Source organism: Panicum virgatum, chromosome 2N (assembly GCF_016808335.1).
Source record: "Panicum virgatum strain AP13 chromosome 2N, P.virgatum_v5, whole genome shotgun sequence".
NCBI classification, from domain to species: Eukaryota; Viridiplantae; Streptophyta; class Magnoliopsida; order Poales; family Poaceae; genus Panicum; species Panicum virgatum.
Genome location: NC_053146.1, coordinates 9,868,230 through 9,891,187, shown reverse-complemented (window position 1 = coordinate 9,891,187; position 22,958 = coordinate 9,868,230). Strand labels below are relative to the sequence as shown.

The 22,958-nt window shown below is 48.8% G+C and overlaps 1 protein-coding gene, 1 long non-coding RNA gene, 3 other non-coding genes and 1 pseudogene across 5 annotated transcripts; all 6 read right to left on the bottom strand.

The window, feature by feature from the left end:
* Positions 1–8,801: 8,801 nt before the first annotated feature.
* On the bottom strand, positions 8,802–9,366 carry LOC120658713. The gene is made up of 2 exons (XR_005668817.1): positions 9,158–9,366; positions 8,802–8,930 (listed from the first exon to the last, which is right to left on the bottom strand). It is a non-coding gene; the product is annotated as an uncharacterized LOC120658713 (long non-coding RNA).
* A 2,256-nt stretch (positions 9,367–11,622) lies between these two features.
* LOC120663184 lies at positions 11,623–11,810 on the bottom strand. Its single transcript, XR_005670403.1, has one exon. It is a non-coding gene; the product is annotated as a small nucleolar RNA Z112 (small nucleolar RNA).
* A 440-nt stretch (positions 11,811–12,250) lies between these two features.
* LOC120663116 lies at positions 12,251–12,349 on the bottom strand. The gene has a single exon (XR_005670339.1). It is a non-coding gene; the product is annotated as a small nucleolar RNA R30/Z108 (small nucleolar RNA).
* A 66-nt stretch (positions 12,350–12,415) lies between these two features.
* On the bottom strand, positions 12,416–12,517 carry LOC120663190 (annotated as a pseudogene).
* A 276-nt stretch (positions 12,518–12,793) lies between these two features.
* On the bottom strand, positions 12,794–12,885 carry LOC120663164. Its single transcript, XR_005670386.1, has one exon. It is a non-coding gene; the product is annotated as a small nucleolar RNA R38 (small nucleolar RNA).
* A 5,364-nt stretch (positions 12,886–18,249) lies between these two features.
* Positions 18,250–19,482, bottom strand: LOC120662369. The gene has a single exon (XM_039941530.1). The coding sequence runs from the start codon at positions 19,480–19,482 to the stop codon at positions 18,250–18,252; it is 1,233 nt and encodes a 410-aa protein (XP_039797464.1).
* Positions 19,483–22,958: the final 3,476 nt, after the last annotated feature.

Sequence of the window (22,958 nt, the reverse complement as noted above, 5' to 3'; positions counted from 1 at the left end):
TGCCGAGGGTAAAACCGAGCGTACCTCAGAGTTAGCGCGCATCCTAGCCTTCGAGGGCCCGGATGGTTCCCAAAAATAAACCAGTAAAGCGTACTTTATTGTTTCGGGAATTTGAAGATGCGAGTACAAGCAAATGTACAAAAAACTTGAAGTTTTAGGGATAGAAGCGACGTAGCTGTTGTATATTCCAAGCGTTGGTGAGGACTTCGCCTTTTCATTTGCCAGCTTGTAGGTGCCGGGTTTGAGCACCTTGGCGATTATGTACGGTCCTTCCCACGGAGGTGAGAGCTTGTGGCGGCCCCTATTGTTCTGTCGAAGCCTCAGCACCAAGTCCCATTCGTTGAGGTCTCGGCGCCGGACCCTCTGCGCTTGGTACCTTCGCAAGGACTGCTGGTAGCGCGCAGAGTGGAGAAGCGCCATGTCCCGAGCCTCGTCCACTTGGTTCAGCGAGTCTTCGCGAGCTCGCTGGTTTCGTTGCTCTTGGTATGTCTTGAGCCTCGGCGATCCGTACTCCAAGTCAGTGGGGAGTATAGCCTCGGCGCCGTAGACGAGGAAGAACGGGGAAAAGCCCGTGGCTCTGCTCGGGGTCGTCCTCAGGCTCCAAATGACCGAGGGTAGCTCTGTGAGCCACCTCCGGCCGAACTTGTTCAGCTTGTTGAAGATTCTCGGCTTCAGTCCCTGGAGGATCATGCCGTTGGCACGCTCCACTTGCCCGTTCGTCTGTGGGTGTGCCACAGCCGACCAGTCCACACGTATGTGGAAACTGTCGCAGAACGTCAAGAACTTCTTGCCTGTGAACTGGGTGCCATTGTCAGTGATGATCGAGTTTGGGACCCCGAACCTGAAGACGATGTCGGTGAAGAACAGAACTGCTTGCTCGGATTTGATCTTGCCGATGGGTCAAGCCTCGATCCACTTGGAAAACTTGTCGACCGCCACCAGCAAGTGGGTAAAGCCCCCGGTCGCCTTCTTCAGTGGACCGACGAGGTCCAGTCCCCATACGACAAACGGCCACATGATGGGGATGGTCTGCAGGGCATGGGCCGGGAGGTGTGTCCTTTGAGCATAGAACTGGCAACCCTCGTAGGTCCGCACGACGTCAGTGGCGTCAGCGACCGCGGTGGGCCAGTAGAAGCCTTGCCGAAACGCGGCGCGGCGTGATGGCCGCAGACGCCGGCATGGATGTCGCGAATAAGCTCCTTGCCCTCGGGGATGGGGATGCATCGTTGCAGGACACCCGAGGGACTGCGCTTGTGTAGCTCGTTGTCGATTAGGACGAAGGACTTGGCCCGCCTATCGAGGTGCCGCGCCTGAGCATGGTTCGAGGGTAGGACCCCTCGAGTCATCCAGTCAAGGTACTGGACACGCCAATCTCATGAGGTGCCGTGCCTGAGCACGGTTCGAGGGTAGGACCCCTCGAGTCATCCAGTCAAGGTACTGGACACGCCAATCTCGTGAGGTGGGGGCCTCGTCGACTTCCATTGCTTCGGCCTCGTTCGCAGAGGTGGTCCCGAAGTCAATGTCCATGGGTTCGGCCTCGTCCGCCGAGGAGTTCTCGCCGGAGGGCCCAGCGGACGAGGGGCCTGGCTCCGTCGGATCTTTGAACTCGACGGAGGGCTTGGTGATATCGCGATCGAAGATGTTCGGGGGGACGGTGGTCTGCCCCGACGCGATCTTGGCCAGTTCGTCGGCGTCCTCGTTGTACTTGCGCGGGACATGATTGAGCTCAAGGCCGTCGAATTTTTCTTCGAGGCGGCGCACTGCGCTGCAGTACGCCTCCATCTTCGGGTCGTGACAGCTAGACTCCTTCATTACTTGGTCGACGACGAGTTGAGAGTCGCCGCGCGCGTCGAGGCGTTTGACGCCGAGCTCGATGGCGATGCGGAGGCCACTGAGAAGGGCCTCGTTCTCCGCCATGTTGTTAGAGGCGGGGAAATGCAAACGTATCACGTATCGCATGTGTTCTCTGAGGGGTGAGATGAAGAGTAGGCCGGCTCCAGCGCCGATTTTCATCACCGATCCGTCGAAGTACACTGTCCAGCATTTGCCCTGGATTTGCGGTGCAGGTAGCTGAGGTTTTCATCAAGATTTGGGACTTGATCGCCTTGCGGGGGGGCGTAGGTGAGTGTTTCTCCCATCAGCTCCACAGACCATTTGGCAATTCTACCCTCGGCTTCCCGGTTGCGGGCTATCTCTCCCAAGGGGAAAGATGAGACCACGGTGACGGGATGAGCCTCGAAGTAGTGGTACAGCTTGCGCCGAGCCAAAACCACTGCGTAGAGCAGTTTTTGAATCTGCGGATAGCGTGTCTTAGTTTCAGACAACACCTCGCTGATGTAGTACACCGGTCGTTGGACGGGCAAAGCATGACCCTCCTCTTGTCTTTCGACCACGATCACCACGCTGACCACTTGGGTCGTCGCAGCTACGTACAGATAGAGGGGCTCACCGTCCGTAGGTGGTGTGAGAATGGGGGCGCGAGTGAGCGACGGCTTCAGCCTTTCGAGGGCTTCTTGGGCTTCGGGGGTCCATGTGAAGTGCTCGGTTTTCCTTAAGAGTCGGTACAGGGGTAAGCCTTTCTCACCGAGACGCGAGATGAAACGGCTAAGGGACGCTAGGAATCCCATAACCCTCTGTACCCCCTTTTGGTCTCGGATCGGTCCCATCCAAGTGATGGCCGAGACTTTTTCAGGGTTGGGTTCGATGCCCTGCTGGGAGACAATGAAGCCCAAGAGCATGCCTCGAGGCACCACGAACACGCACTTCTCGGGGTTGAGTTTCACCCCCTTGGCCTGTAGGCAATCGAACACGATTTTGAGATCGACAACCAGGTCGTCCGCCTTCCTAGATTTTACAACGATATCATCGACATATGCCTCTACGCTCCGCCCGAGATGGTCTCCGAAAACTTGGAGCATACACCGCTGGTATGTGGCTCCGGCGTTTCTGAGGCCAAAGGGCATTGTAACGTAGCAGTACATGCCGAAGGGTGTGATAAAAGAAGTCGCGAACTGGTCGGACTCTTTCATCTTGATTTGGTGGTAACCGGAATAGGCATCAAAAAAGGATAGGAGTTCACATCCCGCAGTAGTATCTACAATCTGATCAATTCGTGGCAAAGGAAATGGAACCTTCGGACATGTCTTATTTAAACTAGTGTAATCTACACACATCCTCCAGTTTCCACTCTTTTTCTTCACTAATACTGGATTAGCTAGCCACTCGGGATGGAATACCTCTTTGATGAATCCGACCGCCAGAAGTTTCTGCAACTCCTCGCCGATCGCCCGGCGCTTGAGCTCGTCGAAGCGTCGCAGGCGCTGCTTCACCGGCTTGGAGTTGGGTCGGACATCAAGGGAGTGCTCGGCGACCTCCCTCGGTATGCCAGGCATGTCCGAGGGGCTCCGCGCAAAGATATCTGCATTGGCGCGGAGGAAATCGACGAGCACCACTTCCTATTTGCCGTCGAGGTTGGCGCTGATCCGCAACGCCTTGTCGATGGGGTGACTCGGGTCGAGGGGCACCTTCTTGATACCCTCGGCGGGTTCGAAGCTCCCGGCGTGTCGGTGAGTGGAGTCCAAGGCCTCGCTTGCCATTTTGTCGAGGGTGGCTGCGAGGGCCTCGTCCTCCGCTTGAGCTTCCGCGCGCTCAACGCACTCAACGTCGCACTCGTAGGCGTGCTCGAACAAAGAGCCGATGGTGATGACGCCCTTTGGACCCGGCATCTTGAGCTTGAGGTAGGTGTAGTTGGGGACGGCCATGAACTTGGCGTAGCAAGGACGACCTAGGATGGCATGGTAGGATCCTCGAAACCCCACCACCTCGAAAGTGAGTACCTCCTTGCGGAAGTTGGCTGCTGTGCCGAAGCACACAGGCAGATCGATCTTGCCGAGGGGTTGGACTCGCTTCCCCGGCGCGACGCCGTGGAATGGCGACTTGCTGGGGCGAAGCTTGTCCAGTCCGATCCCCATGAGCTCCAAGGTGGGGGCGTACATGATGTTGAGGCTACTGCCTCCGTCCATGAGCACCTTGGAGAAGCGGGTGTTGCCGATGATGGGGTCGACAACGAGCGGATACCGTCCCGGATGCGGGACGTAGTCGGGGTGGTCCTCGCGGCCAAATGTGATGGTATCCTTCGACCAGTCGAGGTAGGATGGCGTGGCTTTGGTGACGGAAAAGACTTCGCGGCGCTCACGCTTGCGCTGCCGAGAAGTCATATTCGTCATTGCTCCTCGAAAGATGAAGAAGGCGTTCTCCACTGGGGGGAACTCGTCATCTCCATCTTTGTCGCCAGCATCCTTCTTCTTGTCTTCGTCGCGGTGCGCGACGCGGTTGTAGTATTTCTTGAGCATCTCGCACTGCTCGAGGGTATGATTGAACGGGCCCTTGTGGTAAGGGCACGGCTTCTTAAGCATGTCATTGAACTGGCCACCACCACCTAGAGGGGGGCCTCGAGGCCCTTTGCGGTCCGGGGCGGCAGCGAAGGCCTCCTCGGAGTCCTCTGCCTGCCCCGACCCGCGCTGGTTCGATGGGACCGGCTTCTTTCCCATCCTCCCCCGCTTCAGTTTTTTGGCGGGAGCGTTGGGCTTGACGTTGCTGCCCTCCGCGGGCGCATCGTCCTTGCGCTTGCTCGATTTGTCGTCGAAGATGGCACCAACGGCCTCCTCGCCGGCGGCGTAGTTGGTGGTAGCGTCGAACAACTCATTGGTGTTGATGGGTCGGCTTCTCGCGAGCTCATGCACCAGGTTCCTGCAGGTCGTACCCTCGAGGAAAGCGTTGATGACCTCGACGTGGGTGACGCTGGGGAGCTCGGTGCACTGCTTGGAGAAGCGTCGCATGTAGTCACGCAGGGACTCGCGGGGCTTCTGGCGACACCCTTTGAGGTCCCTGGAGTTCCCAGGGCGCACGTATGTGCCCTGGAAATTGCCCACGAAGATATGGACCAAGTCGGCCCAGTTGTGGATCTGATCCGCAGGCAGGTGCTCGAGCCATGTTCGTGTGGCGTCAGCAAGATGAAGAGGAAGGTTGCGGATGATGACCGCGTCCTCCATCGCGCCGCCTAGCTGGCACACTAGGCGGTAGTCATTGAGCCAGACTGCAGGATCAGTCTCACCCGAGTACTTGACGAGGGTGTTGGGTTGTCGAAAGCGCGGGGGGAAAGATGCAGTTCGGATCTCCCGGCTGAACACCCGGGTGCCCGGAGGTTCCGGGGACTCACCCCTGTCGTGCTCCGGGTCGAAGCGTCCACCCCGTCGAGGGGTGTACCTCCTGCCGTCGATGACGTTGCGGGCGTCGCCGTCGCCAGCGTGCCCGCGAGTGTCACGGATTCGCTCCCTTACGGGAACTCTCCCGATGCGCTCGTGCACGAAGGGTGCCTTCGCACCGGGCGCTATGGCTGCCTTGCCCTTCCTTGCTGGGGGTGTGTGCACAGAAACCTCGCGGTCCTAATGCGCAGTCCCATCCGGCTGCTCCGGGGCTTTCGAGCGTATACGAGACGAAGAACTCTCGGCCTGCTGCACGACAGCTTGCTCGATGAGCTCCTGTGCCTCGCGGCGCAGGTTGCGGCCCGAAGGGGTCGATGGCTCGGGCATAGCTTGGAGTAGATAAGCCGCAGCGACGAGGTTCTCACCGGCCGTCTTCAGCTCCAGAGATTTGTTGACGTTGTCGTCGGCCAGGATGCGCTCTCGGGCAACACGTCCCGCCGCCCGGGCGTGTGCACCACGCGCGGTACGCTGCTGCTCGAGTGCGGCGTGCAGCTCCTGGGTTTGTTGACGCTGCTCGTCGAGCTTTGCTTGAAGCTCATTGAGCTGTGCCAGCTGAGCTTGTCGCGCCGCTGAGCTTGACGAAGAAGGGGCTGCAAGCGGCACCACCGGTGGGTTTGCATGCGCGTCTGCCCCACCGTCCCCGTGGTTGCTCGGGGCGTTGTCGTTTTGCTCGTCCGCGAGGTCCGCCATGAAGCACTCTCGGGAAGGATCGAAATCCCCTTCACTGGAGTCTTCGGAGCAGGTGAGGCAGTAAGCCGTCGCCAGCTGGAACGTGCGGAGAGCGTCGGGGTCGCGGACCCCGGAGTAGTCCTTGGCCTTCTCGGCCGTAAAGTTGTTCATGAAGAAGTCGACGTCGTCGGCGATCGAGCTCGCCGTCTCGGGGTAGGATTCGTCAGGAGACGACGCGATGAGGCTGCGGATCGACAGAAGATGATGACCCGGCAGACCCTCATGCTCGATGAAGTTAGCGCTGGTTGATGAGGCATGGGCGGCAGCGTTGCGCATCCCAAAGGGGAAGGGCGACGCTGAAGTCAAGCCCCCCCGGGAGGCACTAGTGCTGCAGCAGGTGACGATGTCGGCGCAGATGACGCCGAGGCACGTGATGACGAGGCGGTGGCCCCACTAGTCGTGATGCTGAGCAGCGACATGCCAGCCTCGACCCACGTAGGGGAGTTGTGGCGTGCCACGCGACGCCCCTCCACCCGTGCCTGTCGCGAATGTTGTCTCGAGCGCCTGTTGCGCCGGGCTGGTGAAGTCGGGGTGAAGGGGTTACGTCCGGGCAAGAGGAGCTGCATGAGGTAACTGTTGCCGGTTGCTCTGAACTCGAGACTCCCGAACGAGATCACGCGTCCCGCTGGAAACGGATCCGAAACGCCCATGGGGTATGGGTTGGATCTGCCCGCCATCCCTGGAGATCAAATAGGTGGCGTGGTCGTCGCTGATGTATGGTCTCCGATATACGGCGTGGTGGCATTTGGTGGGCCCTATGGATTAGGGTCCTGCATGCACCAGTGGTAGTGGTAGCGGGGCGCGCGGCGGCCCTGGACCCCCTGGTCGGTGTGCGGGCGTGCACACTAGGAGGTCCAGGGGACGCGCGGAGGTCCCGGTCTCCACAAGGGGGAGGTCCGGGGCCCTACCCGTGCGTGCTGAGTGCCCCTCACGGAAGGACATGTGACATCGCCGGACCCCTTCCTCAGTGGGGAGGTGAGTCTGGATGGTTGGCGTCGGCAGAACAGTAACGGGAGCAGTGCCGAGCCTGTCCTATCCCGTGTTACAGGTCCCAAGGTGCTGCTACAGCATCCGGGATGGCGGAATGGTGACCGGAGTCAGTGGATGGGGACCCCGGTCACATCCAGTGTGGGAGTGGCAGTCTGACGCCGCCCGTCCTTTGAGCCGTGGCAGAGTGGCTGGCCTTTAATGCCTTCGTACGGCGGTCGGTTGGGCGGCGGGGCTGTTTGTCCATTGTGCCGAGAGACGGCCTCGAGCGAGGCGGAGATAAGTCACCCGCTCGAGGGCAGATCCGCTACCCTCGAGCGAGGCGGAGGTGTGTTGCGCGGTCGAGGGTCCCGAGAGGAGCCCTCGAGCGAGGCGGAGATGAGTCACCCGCTCGAGGATAGGTCCGCTACCCTCGAGCGAGGCGGAGGTTGTCCGGCGGGCCCAAGAGGGATGCGAATGGCCCGCACGCTGGCCTTCTTTGAGTCCTCTCCTTTCTTCCGGGTGGGAAGCAGGTCGTGGCCCTTCGTGGGCCCAGTTGTTTTAACAGGTGTTTTGGGTTTTTAGAGGCGGTCTTAGTACCCCGATTAGGGTGTCCCTAATTGTGATACCCGACAACTTGCATGCATGCCCTGCCACTGAGCACGCAAACAGGGCAAAAAAATATAGTTGCATATGAAAGACACGACTTGAAGGAGTGAGGTAGTAGAGGGCAGCATGAAAAAAAAAGGAGCTTTTGTACAGAAACTGAACCAAACAGCCATTTTTTATGCTTTCAGGAGCTCTTCAATTTATTCACCACACGCATACAGATGCAACATACTGGCAATCTGGCATGCTCAAACTGAACTAAACCTAACCGAACCAGGCATTTTTCAATGATGCCAACACAGGCAAGTTCAGTTCACAAACACAAAACAAGCTTCACTCCCAAGTAGGGGGGCGCCAGGGATGCCTTGAGCCCCTGACAGTCAAACACAGAATATGGCTTCAGTTAGTCAGAATGGAGGCCTGAACACTGTCCATCCTTCACAATGAGCAAGACGAACCATGATTTACCATCAGTACATGTTGCAGCCTTGTTCCATTTAGAAAGGCACTATAGTGCAGAACCATACTGATGACTGATGAATCTTTCAGGAAAGTGAAACAAACAAAGAGCAACGAATTGTATCCAGTTCTGTGATAAGCAGAGCTTCACCAACACACCGTGGCACATGCCAAACAGAATAACTTAACTGCTATAGATGTAGTAGTAACTAAGATGAGAATTGATGTGCACTGCTTTCCTGCTGTCAGTTAACCCAATTTGTAATTTTACCAGAAAATTGATGCCCCTGCCACCCAACCCCCTTTTACTTCCACACAAGCTGAATTATGTCAGATGATGTTGTCCCCACTACATTGTGGTTTCAAGATTCATACATAAATAAGGTTACTGAATTTGGATTTGTATCAAGTTGCCCACAAAAGCAAAAGGTCACAACAATAAACTAGCAAGTTTCTGGTTATAATCCAATAAGCCACATGATGTTGAACCACAATGAATTTATGTAGGAATGGTATGCAGGCGTGCAATATATGAAATTACAATGCTTTGAATTTCTATTTTCCATTTTCTTGGGCCTAGATATGGGAACAGTGAGCGCATTTTAGGATTTTATCACAAGCACAAATACTGGAGCACACACGGCCACAGATCAAGTAGTACAATCTAGGGGTTCACAGCTTGCATACAAGTCTAACACATTGAAGTTAATGATGAAGCTAAAAAGTTTAAGAGAACAATTGCTTAAAAACCACAATCTTAAAGGGCAAGAAATTAAGGATAACACCAATCTCATTGATGCACAAAGTGCTGCCCAACCATAGATTTCACTGATGCACCTTAAGTTTATCATGCGCTTGAGTGACCCGCACTTGGTCCCTCACCTGTGCAAGTGCCTTTCAATGCTGCAGAAATAAAAAGAGAGTAACATGAGCTGATTGAGGAATAAAACCTGCCTTCGATAACACTTATTCCCTACCAACCAAACATTAATAACTTATTATTTGTTGCGAGAACAGTTAACATCAATACATCCATGATCTCAATAAGATAACTGTCCCTAATTTTAGAACTGATATTTCCATCGATTAACAGAGCCCGCGGGCTCGTGCGGCAGCAAGCGGAGGAGCACCTCCTCCACGAGCTCATCCGGCAGCTGCAGCGGCCGCGGCATGTCGCATTTGCTCCGAGCCCGGTGGCGGCGGCGGCGGAGCTAGGGTTTTGCTGCTGGGAACAGAGACAGTGAGGAACGGAAGAGAGGAAGATAGAGCGTTGGGCATTTGACCTCTTCCAGGTGGGCCCGGCCTCCGGATGGATGTAGATGGGCTCTCTCCGATGGCGTTGTAGGCTCATATCCGAACTGAGGTGAGATCAGCCCAGCTTGCTCTGCTCCTCGTCGTCAGACTGGCTAGCGTCTCGGACAGTTTCCCATCTCTTCCTCATCCTTATTTTTAAAAAAATAAATAAAAAAACACTCTCCAATACATTCTACTTTCTCACCTTCTAACAATTGACAAATTAGGTGAATGTGTGCGTAAATATACCCAATACTAGTTCTGCAGTCAACCGCCGCGCGATCGACGCGCTGCTAGTGCATGTGATGGGTTAGTGGCCACGATCTATTATCTATACACGTACTGTGCTCTTCCCGGCTCCAATTTTCACCTTCTCTTTTTCTAACCTTTATGCATTCTATTTGTCTTCAACCTTTCCTTCTCTTTTACTAACCTTTATGTGTTCTATTTGTCTTTAACCTTTTTTCCCTTTTTGAATTTTTTATCTTGAATTGTGCCAAAACATTTATCTTCAATTTCTCTATCTCAAAATCTTTTGTTTCGACTTTTTTGGCTTCCAAATTTTTTCTCATATAAAAATTTTGCACCACGACTTTTCTCTCCAAAATTTATCGATCTCAAAATTTTCTAGTCCAAACTTTTATGTGATCTAAGTTTTGCCTTTAACTTTTTGTTTCTTTTAAATTTTTTTATCTTGAAATTGTGTCAAAACATTTATCTTTAATTTTTTTATCTCAGAATATTTTTCTTGGACATTTTTTTGCTCCCATTTTTTTTCTTGTACAAAAGTTTGGACTATGATTTTTCTCTCAAAAATTTATCAATCTCAAAATATTCTATTCCATACTTTTATGAAAGCTTTCTGTTTAGGGTTTTTTTTCTTTCAGTTTTTTTTTTCTCTCCAAAATTGTTTGTGTATGTTTGGTTAACTTTTTTATTTGTATAAGTTAGATTAATTCTTTTTATAACATAGAAATATATGATGGTTGATAGTTTTGATGGAGGAGGGAAGCGATACAAGGTGATGTGAGGGGATCTAGGACTCTGGACTTTGGAGACGGTGCGTACTGGGCACATGCTGTGAGGATGGAAAGAGATTGCCCGGGACGGAGGGGACATAAAGCAAAGGAATCACGTGTGCCAAAATCGACCGTACGGATGCCAAATTACGGGCGACCGTAAATTAGCGGCCCCCGCGTATTCTTCCGTCGTTCCCATCTTCGCTGGTTTTTTTCCGTCACGCATTCTTCCCACGCGCTTCTGTGGCCGCCGCCACCGTTGCCCTGCGCCAGGCAGCCCTGCCCTGTCCGCCGGCTTGCTGTGGACGCCCTGCCCCTGGCCGCCCTGCCCCCTCCGCTTGGTAACGCATGCACATGTAGAAGAATGATGCACAGCTCATGGCCTCTATCAGGGGCGGAGACAGGGGGCGGGCAGGGGCCTGCCCCCCTATGGTTCCCAAATTTACATTGAACATTTGAATTTTAATTAAATTTTTATATAAATTAGCATGGTTGGCCCCCCTAATAATGAAAAAAACAAATTCCTGGCTCCGCCCCTGGCCTCTATGTACTCTGTAGGGGTCGCCTCTTTCTTGGACGCTAGCTTGTCTATGCATGAGGGAAGAGCAATAGTAGAAACTAGAAATGGTCGCGGCGTTGCCGCGTATGGCCAGTGTGGACTGTATTTTTCATCATATGCTAATATTTTATCTTAACTGATTGCATGATTTCTGATAGGGCAACTTCAGGTGTTACAACCATGCTTGGTATATTTAAGAGTATTCAAAAAGCATGATTCTCCACGGTGTCATCATTCAGAGTAGACCACAAAATCCGACTTCAAGTGGAGTGATTCAGAAATCTTAACCATACGAATGATGTAATAGATCAAATGATTGAAATAGAGAATTTTTACCTTAGGCAAGGATACTAACCTGAATTTACCTGATTCCTATTTTCTTCTTTCATCAGCGTGATTTCCTTGTCAGCTGCATATATGGACAATTGCATTCTTGCTTCTCATCGTGTTCAGAATCTGTCATGTGGATTTTCAGTTGGGACTAATTTTAAGTCCGAACTGTATCTAAAAAGATGGATGATACATGTCGAAGCACCATGCAGCAAATCTTGTGCTGGTATTTAACTACGGTACAGATAGAGACAAAGCTGATGACAACACACGCTCTTCGGCGCAACTCAGAAAACACTTGCTCTAGGATAGTTAAACTGTAATGTATAGAAAAGTGAAATAATGGTAGGCACAATGCACAAAGCTACAATAACATAACAGATAGTATCATACAATCCCTCAAGAGACCCAATTTAAACCACTCACCACATTTGAATCAAACATCTGCATATGGGAAATCCTCCCCAGACCAAACCACAAAGGTTATGGATTCAGTATGGACACCTGCAGATGAGAGAAGCTGCTGCTGGTAACAGTGTTTTCTTGAAGCTGTAATTGTTAGGCTAGTATTTTATTGAAGACATAATTGTTAAGCAACATTCCATTCAAATGTCACAAAAATAAATTCCATGTCCACATGTTTAGACTTTAACAAAAGAGCATAGCCTGTTCAGGTTCACAAAAGTCTTAAGTTCCACAGGTCTACATATGAGCTAGCATTACAGAAACATTTAACTAAAATACCATGATCTAATCTAAATAATGGTTAAGCCTGAGGAAGCCAGGCACTTGTCAATTGTCATCACAAGTAAATGTGATATGTAATGGTAGGAAGGTTAAATGTCATCTTATAAAATTGCTTACACTGGTTAAAAAGACAACTGTGAAAAGAGATTTCAAACAGCAATAACAAACCGAGTCATAGCATCATCAGAAAAGAATTGACCGCTTCACCCACGCTGCAGAAGCCTCAAATCAAACAAGTTACTTCAAAATAATAATACATTGGATGTGATATCTAGTTACTCAGTGGTGGCAATAGGTTTATTGGTTCGATTCTGCCAGCAAGCATCCTCAATGTCTTCAGAAGAGGGAGCTTGTTTGTCCTCGTCGCAACAAACCTCTCCATCGAATACAAACAACATGAATCAAATCTGGCAAATAAACTGAAGATAAGAGAGATTTCAGATGGCTCAGTTCAGCGGGATAATCTGCATACAAGTCAATCTCGATTTTCAGAGATATACATGTGATTTGGTCTGTTGAGCTTGAATATTTCCAAGTCATTCAAATTTGCAGCGGGGTAGTCATTCAAATTTGTCCATCCAACCACAAAAGCAACAACAAAGGTACCAACAAGCAAATGTGCAGCAAAGTACATGCATGATTATTCAACCTCAGGCTGTTCTAGTTAATAAAAATATCAACAAATTAGGCAAATATTTACCTAAAAATATCAACAGATCAGGCAAATATTTACCTGTTCTACAACCATCAGGTCATCAAAGGCCAAGATCCACCAAAAGAATAATAATAATATCAAGATAGGAATGAAAGACAAAACAAAACGTATCAGATTGAAGTATTCTCAGCACCCTTTTGGAAGGAATCAGATAGGGATAACTGTATTTTACTTGTGTTATCATCATTCACACCTCAAATCAAATCATCGAGCTTGTACATGGAGATGGAACGGGTGCAGGAGCAATTATCATCTTCTGTGCTCGACTGCACACATAACTCCGCTGCGGCCACCAGCCGCGAACGATGCCGCCCGAGGCCGCTGCAGCCGCCCGCGAACGCCGCCACCCGTGGCGGCCCCCCGCCGTGTCCGCCGCCGCTGGATCCGCCTGGGCCGCGCTCGCCCCACCGCCCGCGAATGGGGCCGCCAAGCACCGGTCGCCGCCAAGCGCGTGGAGGGAGGGAGGCGCCTGGATGTCGCGGCCAGCCGAAGGTTCGAGAGGCGGGGCGGAGGTGGAGGAGCGAGGCGAAGGGCAGAGGCCGGCGGGCAGAGGGCACGACGGCGGGCTCGCGAGGCGGCAGCGGTGGCGATGTTGGGGAGGAGAAAGGGAAAGAGTACATGGAAAGGGAGAGGGGACTGCGGTCTGATTTTGGTAGAGATTGAGGGTTTTTTTGAAAAATGACTGTGATTTGCCCGATCTAGACCGTCCGTCTGGCCGATCCGACGGCCAGGAACGGCCGGCGACGTGGCACGCTGATATCGCACCTTTTGGTGCACGAATCATAGTATTAAAACTATAAGGCCGCACCGTTTTCGCAGCCTGCTAGAAGGGCCACGTTAGCCTAAAATGTTAGGTCCATCCGATTCGGTCTGGATGGCTCGATCCACTTGTGTTTTTTTTTGGTCGTGGCTCATCTGATATGGTTTGGATTACTCGATCCACTTGTCCTGATTTTTTTGCTGTGGCTGATGGACATCTCATACCTTGGCATCATTTGCCGCATCAATCCATCGCTCTCGTGAATAGTCATCTAGCAGGCACTCTGTCCAGACATGCTGAATATATTTCTCCTATTCACTTACGCCTAATACAATGATACTTCTATAGTGGGCCAGCAATAAATGCCATGCATGTGATAACAAAGGGTAAAGGTACTCTTGGTTAAGCACTAAATGCGAACATTTAGGAAAGCAAATTTAGTAATCACACTAGTGGTACATGCATGTGATGTGACATAACAAAAATGTAGCTGTTCATGAACATGAAAATTTCCTATAGCAAATAACGTGTTGTTTATGTGCAACACCAAGCCAGTGCATAGTGGTAGCGTCCTTCCTCTGACCCTTGAAAGTGACGTGAGCTGCAAGTTGATGGGCTACGAGCTATTGCATGCAGCGATCCATCCCCTCACTTGGCTGTTCATCTTGTAGTATGATTCTTTAGCTCCTATCTTTTTCTTATTGCCATGTTTCCGGGGGCATTGCATCCCAGATTCCATCTCATGCCTATATAAGCATGACACTCCCTTCGTTTCAATGCACCCCTTCTCCACTTTTGCCTTCACTCGGTGCTTGCTGTACGACCTGCTTGAAAGCCTATTCTCGGATAGCTCATAACTGTAAGTTCCAATAGTACGATGAGACCCATGCTGTACTGGCATATTAGAACTCTCAATAATTTATACATACTACTATTGAAATGAACATAATGAAAAGTCACGGTATGTATGATATGCATACGTAGGAAACAAAGGATGTAATGGCCATGCTTTATAGGGAGGCTGCATGTGGTTGTTGCAAGCACATTGTGTCTCCTAGAAACTAGACTATTTATTTGCTATAATTCTACTTTTGGTTGTAATCAAATCTTTCTACTGGCATTTTCATATTCTTGTGGTTCCTTCCTATGCATTTCCGTTTTTCCCTTCCAACCAATCCTTCAATGTATTTTTATTTTACTATTTTCTATATATATATATGTAACTATATCAGTGTATATTTAGATAATTTTATCGACATTTGTTCATAATCCAGCTGCCAATCTAAAGGTAGTCCATGCATCAGGAGGTATCCTAAACTTTGGCCCAAATATCTAACTTCAGAATTTTGGCCCACCTATCCAATCTAGCCCAAATCACCAAATTAGTAATGTTCCTCCTCTTCCCATCGCATCCAGGCCGGCCACCCCCAACCTCCTGCATCCCGTGCCTCCGGTGCCAGCGGCTGCTCGCTGCCCTGCCTGCCGCTGCCCACATCCTAGAAGGCTTCACGGGGCCGCCGCATCGCCGGCTCGCGCATCCGCCCCACGCTGCGCAATCGCCTGCGCCTCGACTCCCGCCGACCCCTGCTCCGGCCAGACCGCGGCTCTTCCCGGCGCCCCGCATGGCCATGCCTTGGCCCCGGCTGCTCGGCCTGGGTCCTCAGCCTCACACCCGCGACGGCTAGCGCCACCGCTCCAACCTGGCCGCACCTGAAGTGCGAGCCCACGGCAGGCATGCGTGGCTGCTGCACACGCACCGCGAGCGGTAGGGGAGCACGGCCACCTGCCACAGCACGCCAGTAACCTTCTAACAGGGGCGGATGCACACCCCGGGCCACCCGGGCCATGGCCCGGGGTTCGGCCCAAATTTTTTTCATTTTGCAGTAGCTTCTACCTCTGGACTTGAATCAATTGCTGAAGAAGGACTTGGATCAATTACTGAAGAAGAATAAATATATTACTTCGCGATGACGCTTTTTGTATGTTATCTATCTTTCCGTTTATATTTTCATGTATCTTTTGAACTGTGAGTTTGTGGACGTCTATATTTAAAACTCGGCCCGGGGTTCGACTCAATCCTGGTTCCGCCACTGCCTTCTAAGATGTGGCATCTAGCATCCCCAATTCTCTAATCTCCATTGCCAATTGCAGTCCCGTCCATGGTGTGTACTGTTCTCTTTCTCCCTCCATTCCATCTCAATCTAACTTCTAAATTCAGACATTAGTTAGGTGATTACCTAAATAATCTGCACCCATTTATACTGCTGCTGCTATCAAGATGTTTAGCTATGAAGACTGTAGCCTTAGTTGAGTTAAGTGTGCATGGAGTCCTAGTAGCTGTGTTATTGTAAATTTAGTTATTATGGACCGTGTTGTTATCAAATTGCTATATTAGATTATATTGGATTGTACTTTATATTTTTTTTATCAGGACTGCCCTAGTTCCAAATGTTGGGTCTGCCACTGCATGGAGGATATGCCTGCTAGCAATACGAGGAAGGGGTTATGTGAAAAGGGACTAGCCTTGGAGCCAGGTGTCTTGATACTTCCTCTCTGATTGTAGTTGCATTGTATACTTACTAGGTGTTTGTATGCGACTGATTTGCTACTATCGCCGCAGATTGTGTTGCGCCGTCTACTGGGGGTAGCATACGTGAGAGGCAAGAGTGTCGGAGATCTATAATAAAAGCAAAAAAAGGAGGTAATATTTATAGACTATAGAAAAGGAGTAGTTGGGTCTTAGGAATTATGCGGCTGTAGAGTGTCCTAGATTAGTCCATGCCAAAAGTGTAAGCTCACTGGCCAAATTTGCAATTATTGTTGTAGGTGGGGTTATAAATTCTAGAGGGGAGCCTTGGAGGAGAAACAGGATCCCCATAAGTCTAGGACAGGAGTAAAGAAAGCAGGTAATTATTGTTGTATGTGCACATCTCAAAAAGAAAATTAAATTAGGATGGGTTAGAGCATCCACAGTGTATAGCACCTCACGTAGTGCTAAGATCTGACACATAAATTTTTTCTCGAACTATCTCATTCCGCTCCAGTGTAAAGAAATTGTGTGAACGTGCTAAGGTGGGTCCTACCGCACTAAAATATCTGATCTCTTCCCCAAACCGCGGAGACTGCGAGGCCTGTTCTTCCCCTTTCCGATCTATCCACCAAATCTTCTCCCTCGCCATCTTCGGCTGCCCATGAAATTGGGCAAAGGCTACTCCTTGCAAGCAGAAGAAGAGAGGTGATTGGGGGCGAGGAGAAGAAGATGAGAGTGACTGCGATGCTCTTCTAGCAGATCCGGAGTTCGGGACGACACGAGATCGATGGGAGGCTTCACGGCAGGTCGTTGCCGTGGACGCCGCCGGGCTCGTCAGCGGCAGCATGGTGGGTCACACACAGCTGCAAGGGATCCGGTTGTGTGCCTCGGTTCCCGCGTCTCTGGATCTGAGATGCATCTCCATCGAATAGGTAAATGGTCACGTTTACTACTTGCTTTTTTCTTTGTTTTTTTCCCGATTGGCCTAGGACAAGCAGTATGGAGGGGTCGTAGGAGGTCGGAGCAACATGCTTGTCAATTTTGTGCAAAATAAAGTAAATCTAATTAGTAAATCTAGTTATTTCTCGTGATCCATATATGGGGAATAAATTCCTTATTGCTTCTCAGTAGATAGGCAAATAGATTTTTACATTGCTTCTTACTGCTAATATACGGGCTTAAAAAGTAAGGTTACAACTAAAAGTGTTCCAAATGCTAAACACTGGGCATACTATTAATTTAGCAGTAAAAACTAAAATAGGCTCATTCACCACGAAATCCTTGCCATATGTGCTCCACCAAGTCAGCCTTGAATTGATGATGCTTTTCCCTATCATGAATGGCATCATTTGCTTGCAGTACCCTGGAGAATTCATGAATTGGCCCATGATTGAACCCCGCTAAAGGCTGAGACCTCCCCTGTTCATAGTGCTCATCTTCATCACGTACGTTATACTCCTCAGTGTCATTGAACCGAACCACATAGGAATCCCTTTCATTTTCTACTATCATGTTGTGAAGTATAATACATGCATACATAATGTCTGCAAGTGTTTCCTGTTTCCAAAAGCGTGCAGGGCCTCGCAATATTGCAAAACGAGCTTGTACCTTCGCCGGAACTGAGTGTCAGTGTATACTGGGTTGTTGCAGAAGTAGTCAGCTTCTAGTCTCCTGTTTGCATCTTCTCTATTCCGGTCTATGTACCTACGATGGAACTGATGGGAATTTCCAACCAGATCCATTTCAGCCTCAGCTTCATTTTCCGCTTCAAGCTCAGCTTCAATCTCAGCTTCGAGTGGGTCATTTGTAAACTCCCACATAAGCTTCTCAAGGTCACACTCGCTACTAGAACTATCTGAGTTTTGGAGCTGGGATGTAGACATTGCTGAAGGGGGTGTTGCTTGCTGCTCTCAACCTTCAGCCTTTTATAAGCTGGTGCAACCTATTCCAATAGCTAGTTTCCCAACGGTTAGTTGGTCATACTTTTTTTATGCCACATCAACTAGTTAGAGAACGCTATTCACAACAGAATTATTACAAGAATGATGATACATTGACTGCTGGATTGCATTCTCTAGTACTAATACATTGACTACTGGATTGCATTCTCTAGTACTAATACATTGACTGCTACATTACACTTTCAGTTAATAATACATTGACTACTACATTGCATTCTCAGATGCTAATACATTGACTGCTACGTTACATTCTCAGAGGCTAATACATTGACTAATACTTGGTTGCATTCTCAGGTACTAATTCTTGTCTAATTGTTCTTGCTAAGTTTTGTTTGTAAATAATTAAGTGCTATCTCGTGGCGTTTGATTTGCGCATCGCTGAACCCTGTGGTGTCCATTGTATTCATCTCAATGTACTTATTCAAGAGATCAACCGTTGCCTTCTTTTCTGTAGCATCTGCTGCTTTTGCCACCGCTGCTGCCTTCACTTGTGTTGCTTCATGATACAATTTCATCTTCTCAATTTTGAGGCTTTCTAAAGTCAAATCTGATGTGAGCTTCTTCTCTTTGCCTTTCATTCTAGCTTTTGCCTGCTTCTGCCCTTCCGGCCAAGATTTCTCACTTGGGCTTGCCTCCTCACTCTCTTGGTTGGAAGAAGATGTGTAAGCCCCAGATGCATTGTTCTTCAGTCTCTTGCTTGAGGTCATGTCTTGGTTCTCTTTTCTTTTTGCCCATTTTTGTTGATCCTTCACTGCTCTCCACCAGTAATCCAATGTGAATGGTTTATTACCTTTGGATTCCCGTTTGTAAACTGCATGTGCGTTGGCCATAACTTGGTCATCAGATTCTCCACTAGCACGAGCTCTCATCATTCTGACCCAACACCCGTTGAAATGAACCACCAACTTGTTGGTCTTTGTCCAGTGGGTCTTGCATTGTGGAACTTTTCTTCTTCGATCTTCTGGGACATTGCTATTGAATTCTGCCACTATGTTCTTCCAAAAATTTTCACCTTTCTGTGAATTCCCCTTAACTGAATCATTGGAATGATGCAGCCATGAACTGATTAGCTTCAAATTTTCTTCTTCAGTCCAATTCATACGCCCTCCTTTCTTTTCTTCGCCTTCACTATTGTCACTCCACTCTTGATTGCTGAAATCTTCATTCATTTGTGGTGCTACAGACATTTGGGAGGCTGGACTTGAGCTGCCAGCACCAAGAACAAAAGGCATTGACTCAACTGGTGATGAAGACCGAACTCCTTCAACTGCAGCTCCTCTTCCAAACACTCCATTGGGAGAAAGGTTGAAGTTGCCTTCATATGGATTACCTAGATTGTAAGGGTTGAAATTTGGAGGGAAGCCATAAGGGTTGAAAGGGTTGAAATTTGGAGGGAATTGAGACTGGAATTGTTGGTTGAGTTGGGGCTCAAAGTTTGTGGCAAACAGTGATTGTGGGTTCCTTGGGGTGGATTGACTGCTTGTGTTTGGCTCCACGGGAGGTGAGGAGTTCGAAGGATTGAAGCCAGATGTATGATCCATGGTGTTTTTTTTCATGTAATTTCTTCTATTTGAAGTGGCTGGGTCAAATGAGCTACGGCCGACTGCTATTTGTAGAAGCAGCAGTACCCTTGTGCAACGGCTACCTCCTCCCAACGCTCCCAACGGTCATGTAATAAATATATTATTCACTGTTGAGTCACTGTTGAAGAATAATAGTTTATTGTTGGAACCGGGTGCAAAAACAAGCACCCCTTCCAAGCTTTAATCGATGGCACCCTCCCTCTCCAGTGTATAGTCAGGGTGCTAGGCTAAAAAGATTCTCTAGGCACCCTCAAAAAGTGCACACTGGAGCTGCCCTTATAGGTTGTAGGAGCCCCCATGATACTGCTCTAAAAAAATGCGCTGTTAATTTATTTTCAATATTCTAGCCATTCCTGACGAGACATCATACTACGGGCCACCTGCACATGAGTGCCAGTACTGTGGTGCACAGTTTTGGTACCAGGAACGTGTGAAGAGATCATACTCAGGTGAAGGAGACCGTGCCCGTTTTCATCTTTGTTGTAGAGGAGGTAAGGTCCATTTGCCTCTTCTAAAAGATCATCCTCCATTTCGAGCTGCCTTGTTAAATCCAAATGGTGACATTTTATCTAAGTACTTTCTTAAATCCATACGTTCATACAATTCCATGTTTGCTTTCACATCATTGGGAGCTAAAATTGACATGAGTATAAACAAGGGCCCCGGACCATATGTATTTAAAATTAATGGCCAGGTTCATCATCGAATCGGATCTTTGCTACCAGAAGAGGGTAAGCCCCCGGTTTATGCGCAGCTTTATATTGTTGATACTGAAAATGAGGTTGAAAATCGAATATCAATTTTTGATAGTGATAGGGATTGTGATAGTGGAAATGAGGTTGATAGAGTAATTGTCGAGGGTTTGGTGAGGATGTTTGATGAAAAAAATGAACTGGTCAAATCATTTAGGGCTGCTAGGGACATGTTGGCTCAGAGAAATTGCCAGCCCTTGCGCCTTAGGCTATTGCATGATCGGTCCAAGACTACACCTCAGTACAGTGCACCAACAGGGTCCGAGGTAGCTGCTTTGATAGTTGGTGATTTTTCAGAGGAGAAGAAGAGCCCTGATATAATAATTCAGGACAGAGGTGGTGGTCTTAGATGAATTAGCAACCTACATTCCAATTATATGGCTTTGCAGTACCCAATTCTATTTCCCTATGGTGAGGAGAGCTTCAAACTAGGGATCAAATATTGCCAGTCGGGAGTCTTGCGGGTTTAGAGCTAGAAGTGAGGTTACCATGCTTGAATATTATGCTTTTCGGTTGCAGCAGCGCAGATGTGAGGCAACTACATTGATATGTGGTGATCGATTATTCCAGCAGTACATAGTGGATGCATTTGCATCTGTGGAGGAAAATAGGCTTAGGTTTATCATTAAAAACAATAAGAACCTAAGGTCTGAGATATACCAAGGTATACACGATGCACTGCACAAGGGTGATTTTGATGGAAACAATGTTGGTAAGAAAGTTATATTGCCTGCGAGCTTTACTGGGAGTAAAAGATATATGGTACAGAACTATCAGGATGCAATGGCGATTTGTAGGTTCTATGGACCTCCGGACCTGTTCATCACTTTTACATGTAATACAAAGTGGCAGGAAATAGCTGATGCTCTTGAATTTATTCCAGGACAGAAACCTAACGCTAGACCTGACATAGTTAGTCGAGTTAGGTTGAAGAGCTTGTTTCCGTGCTGAAGAAGGGTACATATTTTGGAAAGGCAAAAGCAGGTATACATATAAATATGAATATGATTACCACATTTTGATCACGTCCAGTATTATATTTTTTTAAAAAAAACTTATAGGTCTTAGGTGGAAACCAAACCAACCCACCAGCATTTTTTTTTTGTAGTTTCCAACTGTACTGTGCTTGGTCAGGCTGGGGGCTAGCTGCAGGAAATAGTTACACACCCTGAGGATGCATGCATTCATGAGGCTAGCTAGCAGCATGGATGCAGTGAGTAGGTCACTGTGGGCTGGCAGACTTGCTGCAATTGTTTGGTGTCGGGACATCTTTGCTAAGTGCTAGCAGTATGCACGCCGGGAGTAGGTTCATCGATGTATGTAGATGTACGCTGCCAAACCTGCTATCCCTTGTGCCTGATGATGTGTGCATGCAGCGAAGAAATAGTAGCACATCTTTTTTGCTATGCCATCTCCTGAGTTCATGCCATATGCCTTTAGTGCTCTGCCTCTATACGCATATATTACTATAGCCAAAATAATAGTCGCTAATGAGATAGTACGAGGAGCGCTAAAATGGTGTATTCAGATTAACTTATATACAACTGTCCCATCAAGTTTTTTTGCGTTCCACAAGCATAATGTCTATTGATACTTTACAAACTTATTATTGTTTCCCCTATTTCAGTGCTCTACACTATTGAGTTCCAGGAGCGCGGTTTGCCTCACGTTCATATTTTGGTTTGGCTTGAAGGTAATACCAAAGACTCACCCCCTTCATTTATTGACTCCATAATTAGTGCTGAGATACCTGATAGAGTTTCAGATTCTGTGGGTTATAGTCTTGTAGATGAGTTCATGGTTCATGGTCCTTGTGGGGAGCTTAACAAAAAATGTCCATGTATGAAGAATAATAAAAGCTCAAAATTTTTCCTAAAGCATACCAAGAAAACACGGTAGTTGGCGAGGATGGCTTTGTGCAGTATAGGCGTTTGGAGTCTGGTCATTCTGTGGAGCGGTATGGGGTTAAACTTGATAGCAGATGGGCCGTTCCGTATAACTTATTTTTGTTGAAGAGGTTTAGGGCTCATATAAATGTAGAATGGTGCAACAAAACCCATCTAATTAAGTATTTGTTTAAGTACATCACGAAGGGGCCAGATCGTGCTAGAGCTGTGATCGAGAGCTTTGGCGCTAACATGTCTAGGGATGATTCACATCAGGACCCTAGCGGTAGTGGTGTCAGTACTGAACCACTAGATGTTCAGAGGAAAGCTGATGAAGGTGATGAGGTTCGTGAGTACATTGACTGTCGTTACTTATCTTCGCATGAAGCTGTCTGGCGCATGTTTGAGTTTGATATACACTATAGGACACCGGCAGTGGAGAGGTTAGCTGTACACCTGCCTTTGATGAACAGCCTTGTGTACCCAGCTAAGCGACCATTAGTTGATATTGTAGATGACCCTCGTTCCACACAAACAACACTGACTGAGTGGTTCACTGCTGACAGGATGTTCCCATCTGCCCGAGAATTGACATATATAGAATTTCCAACGAGATGGGTTTGGAATAATAAGAATAGAGCTTGGCATCCCCGAAAAGGATAAAAAAAATTGGGAGGGCAATCTATATAAATCCTAGCTGTGGTGAGGTTTATTACCTCCGTATGCTCCTAAATGTTGCCAAGGGTGCTACATCCTATGAGGATCTTCGAACTATTGGTGGTGTTTTGCACCCAAC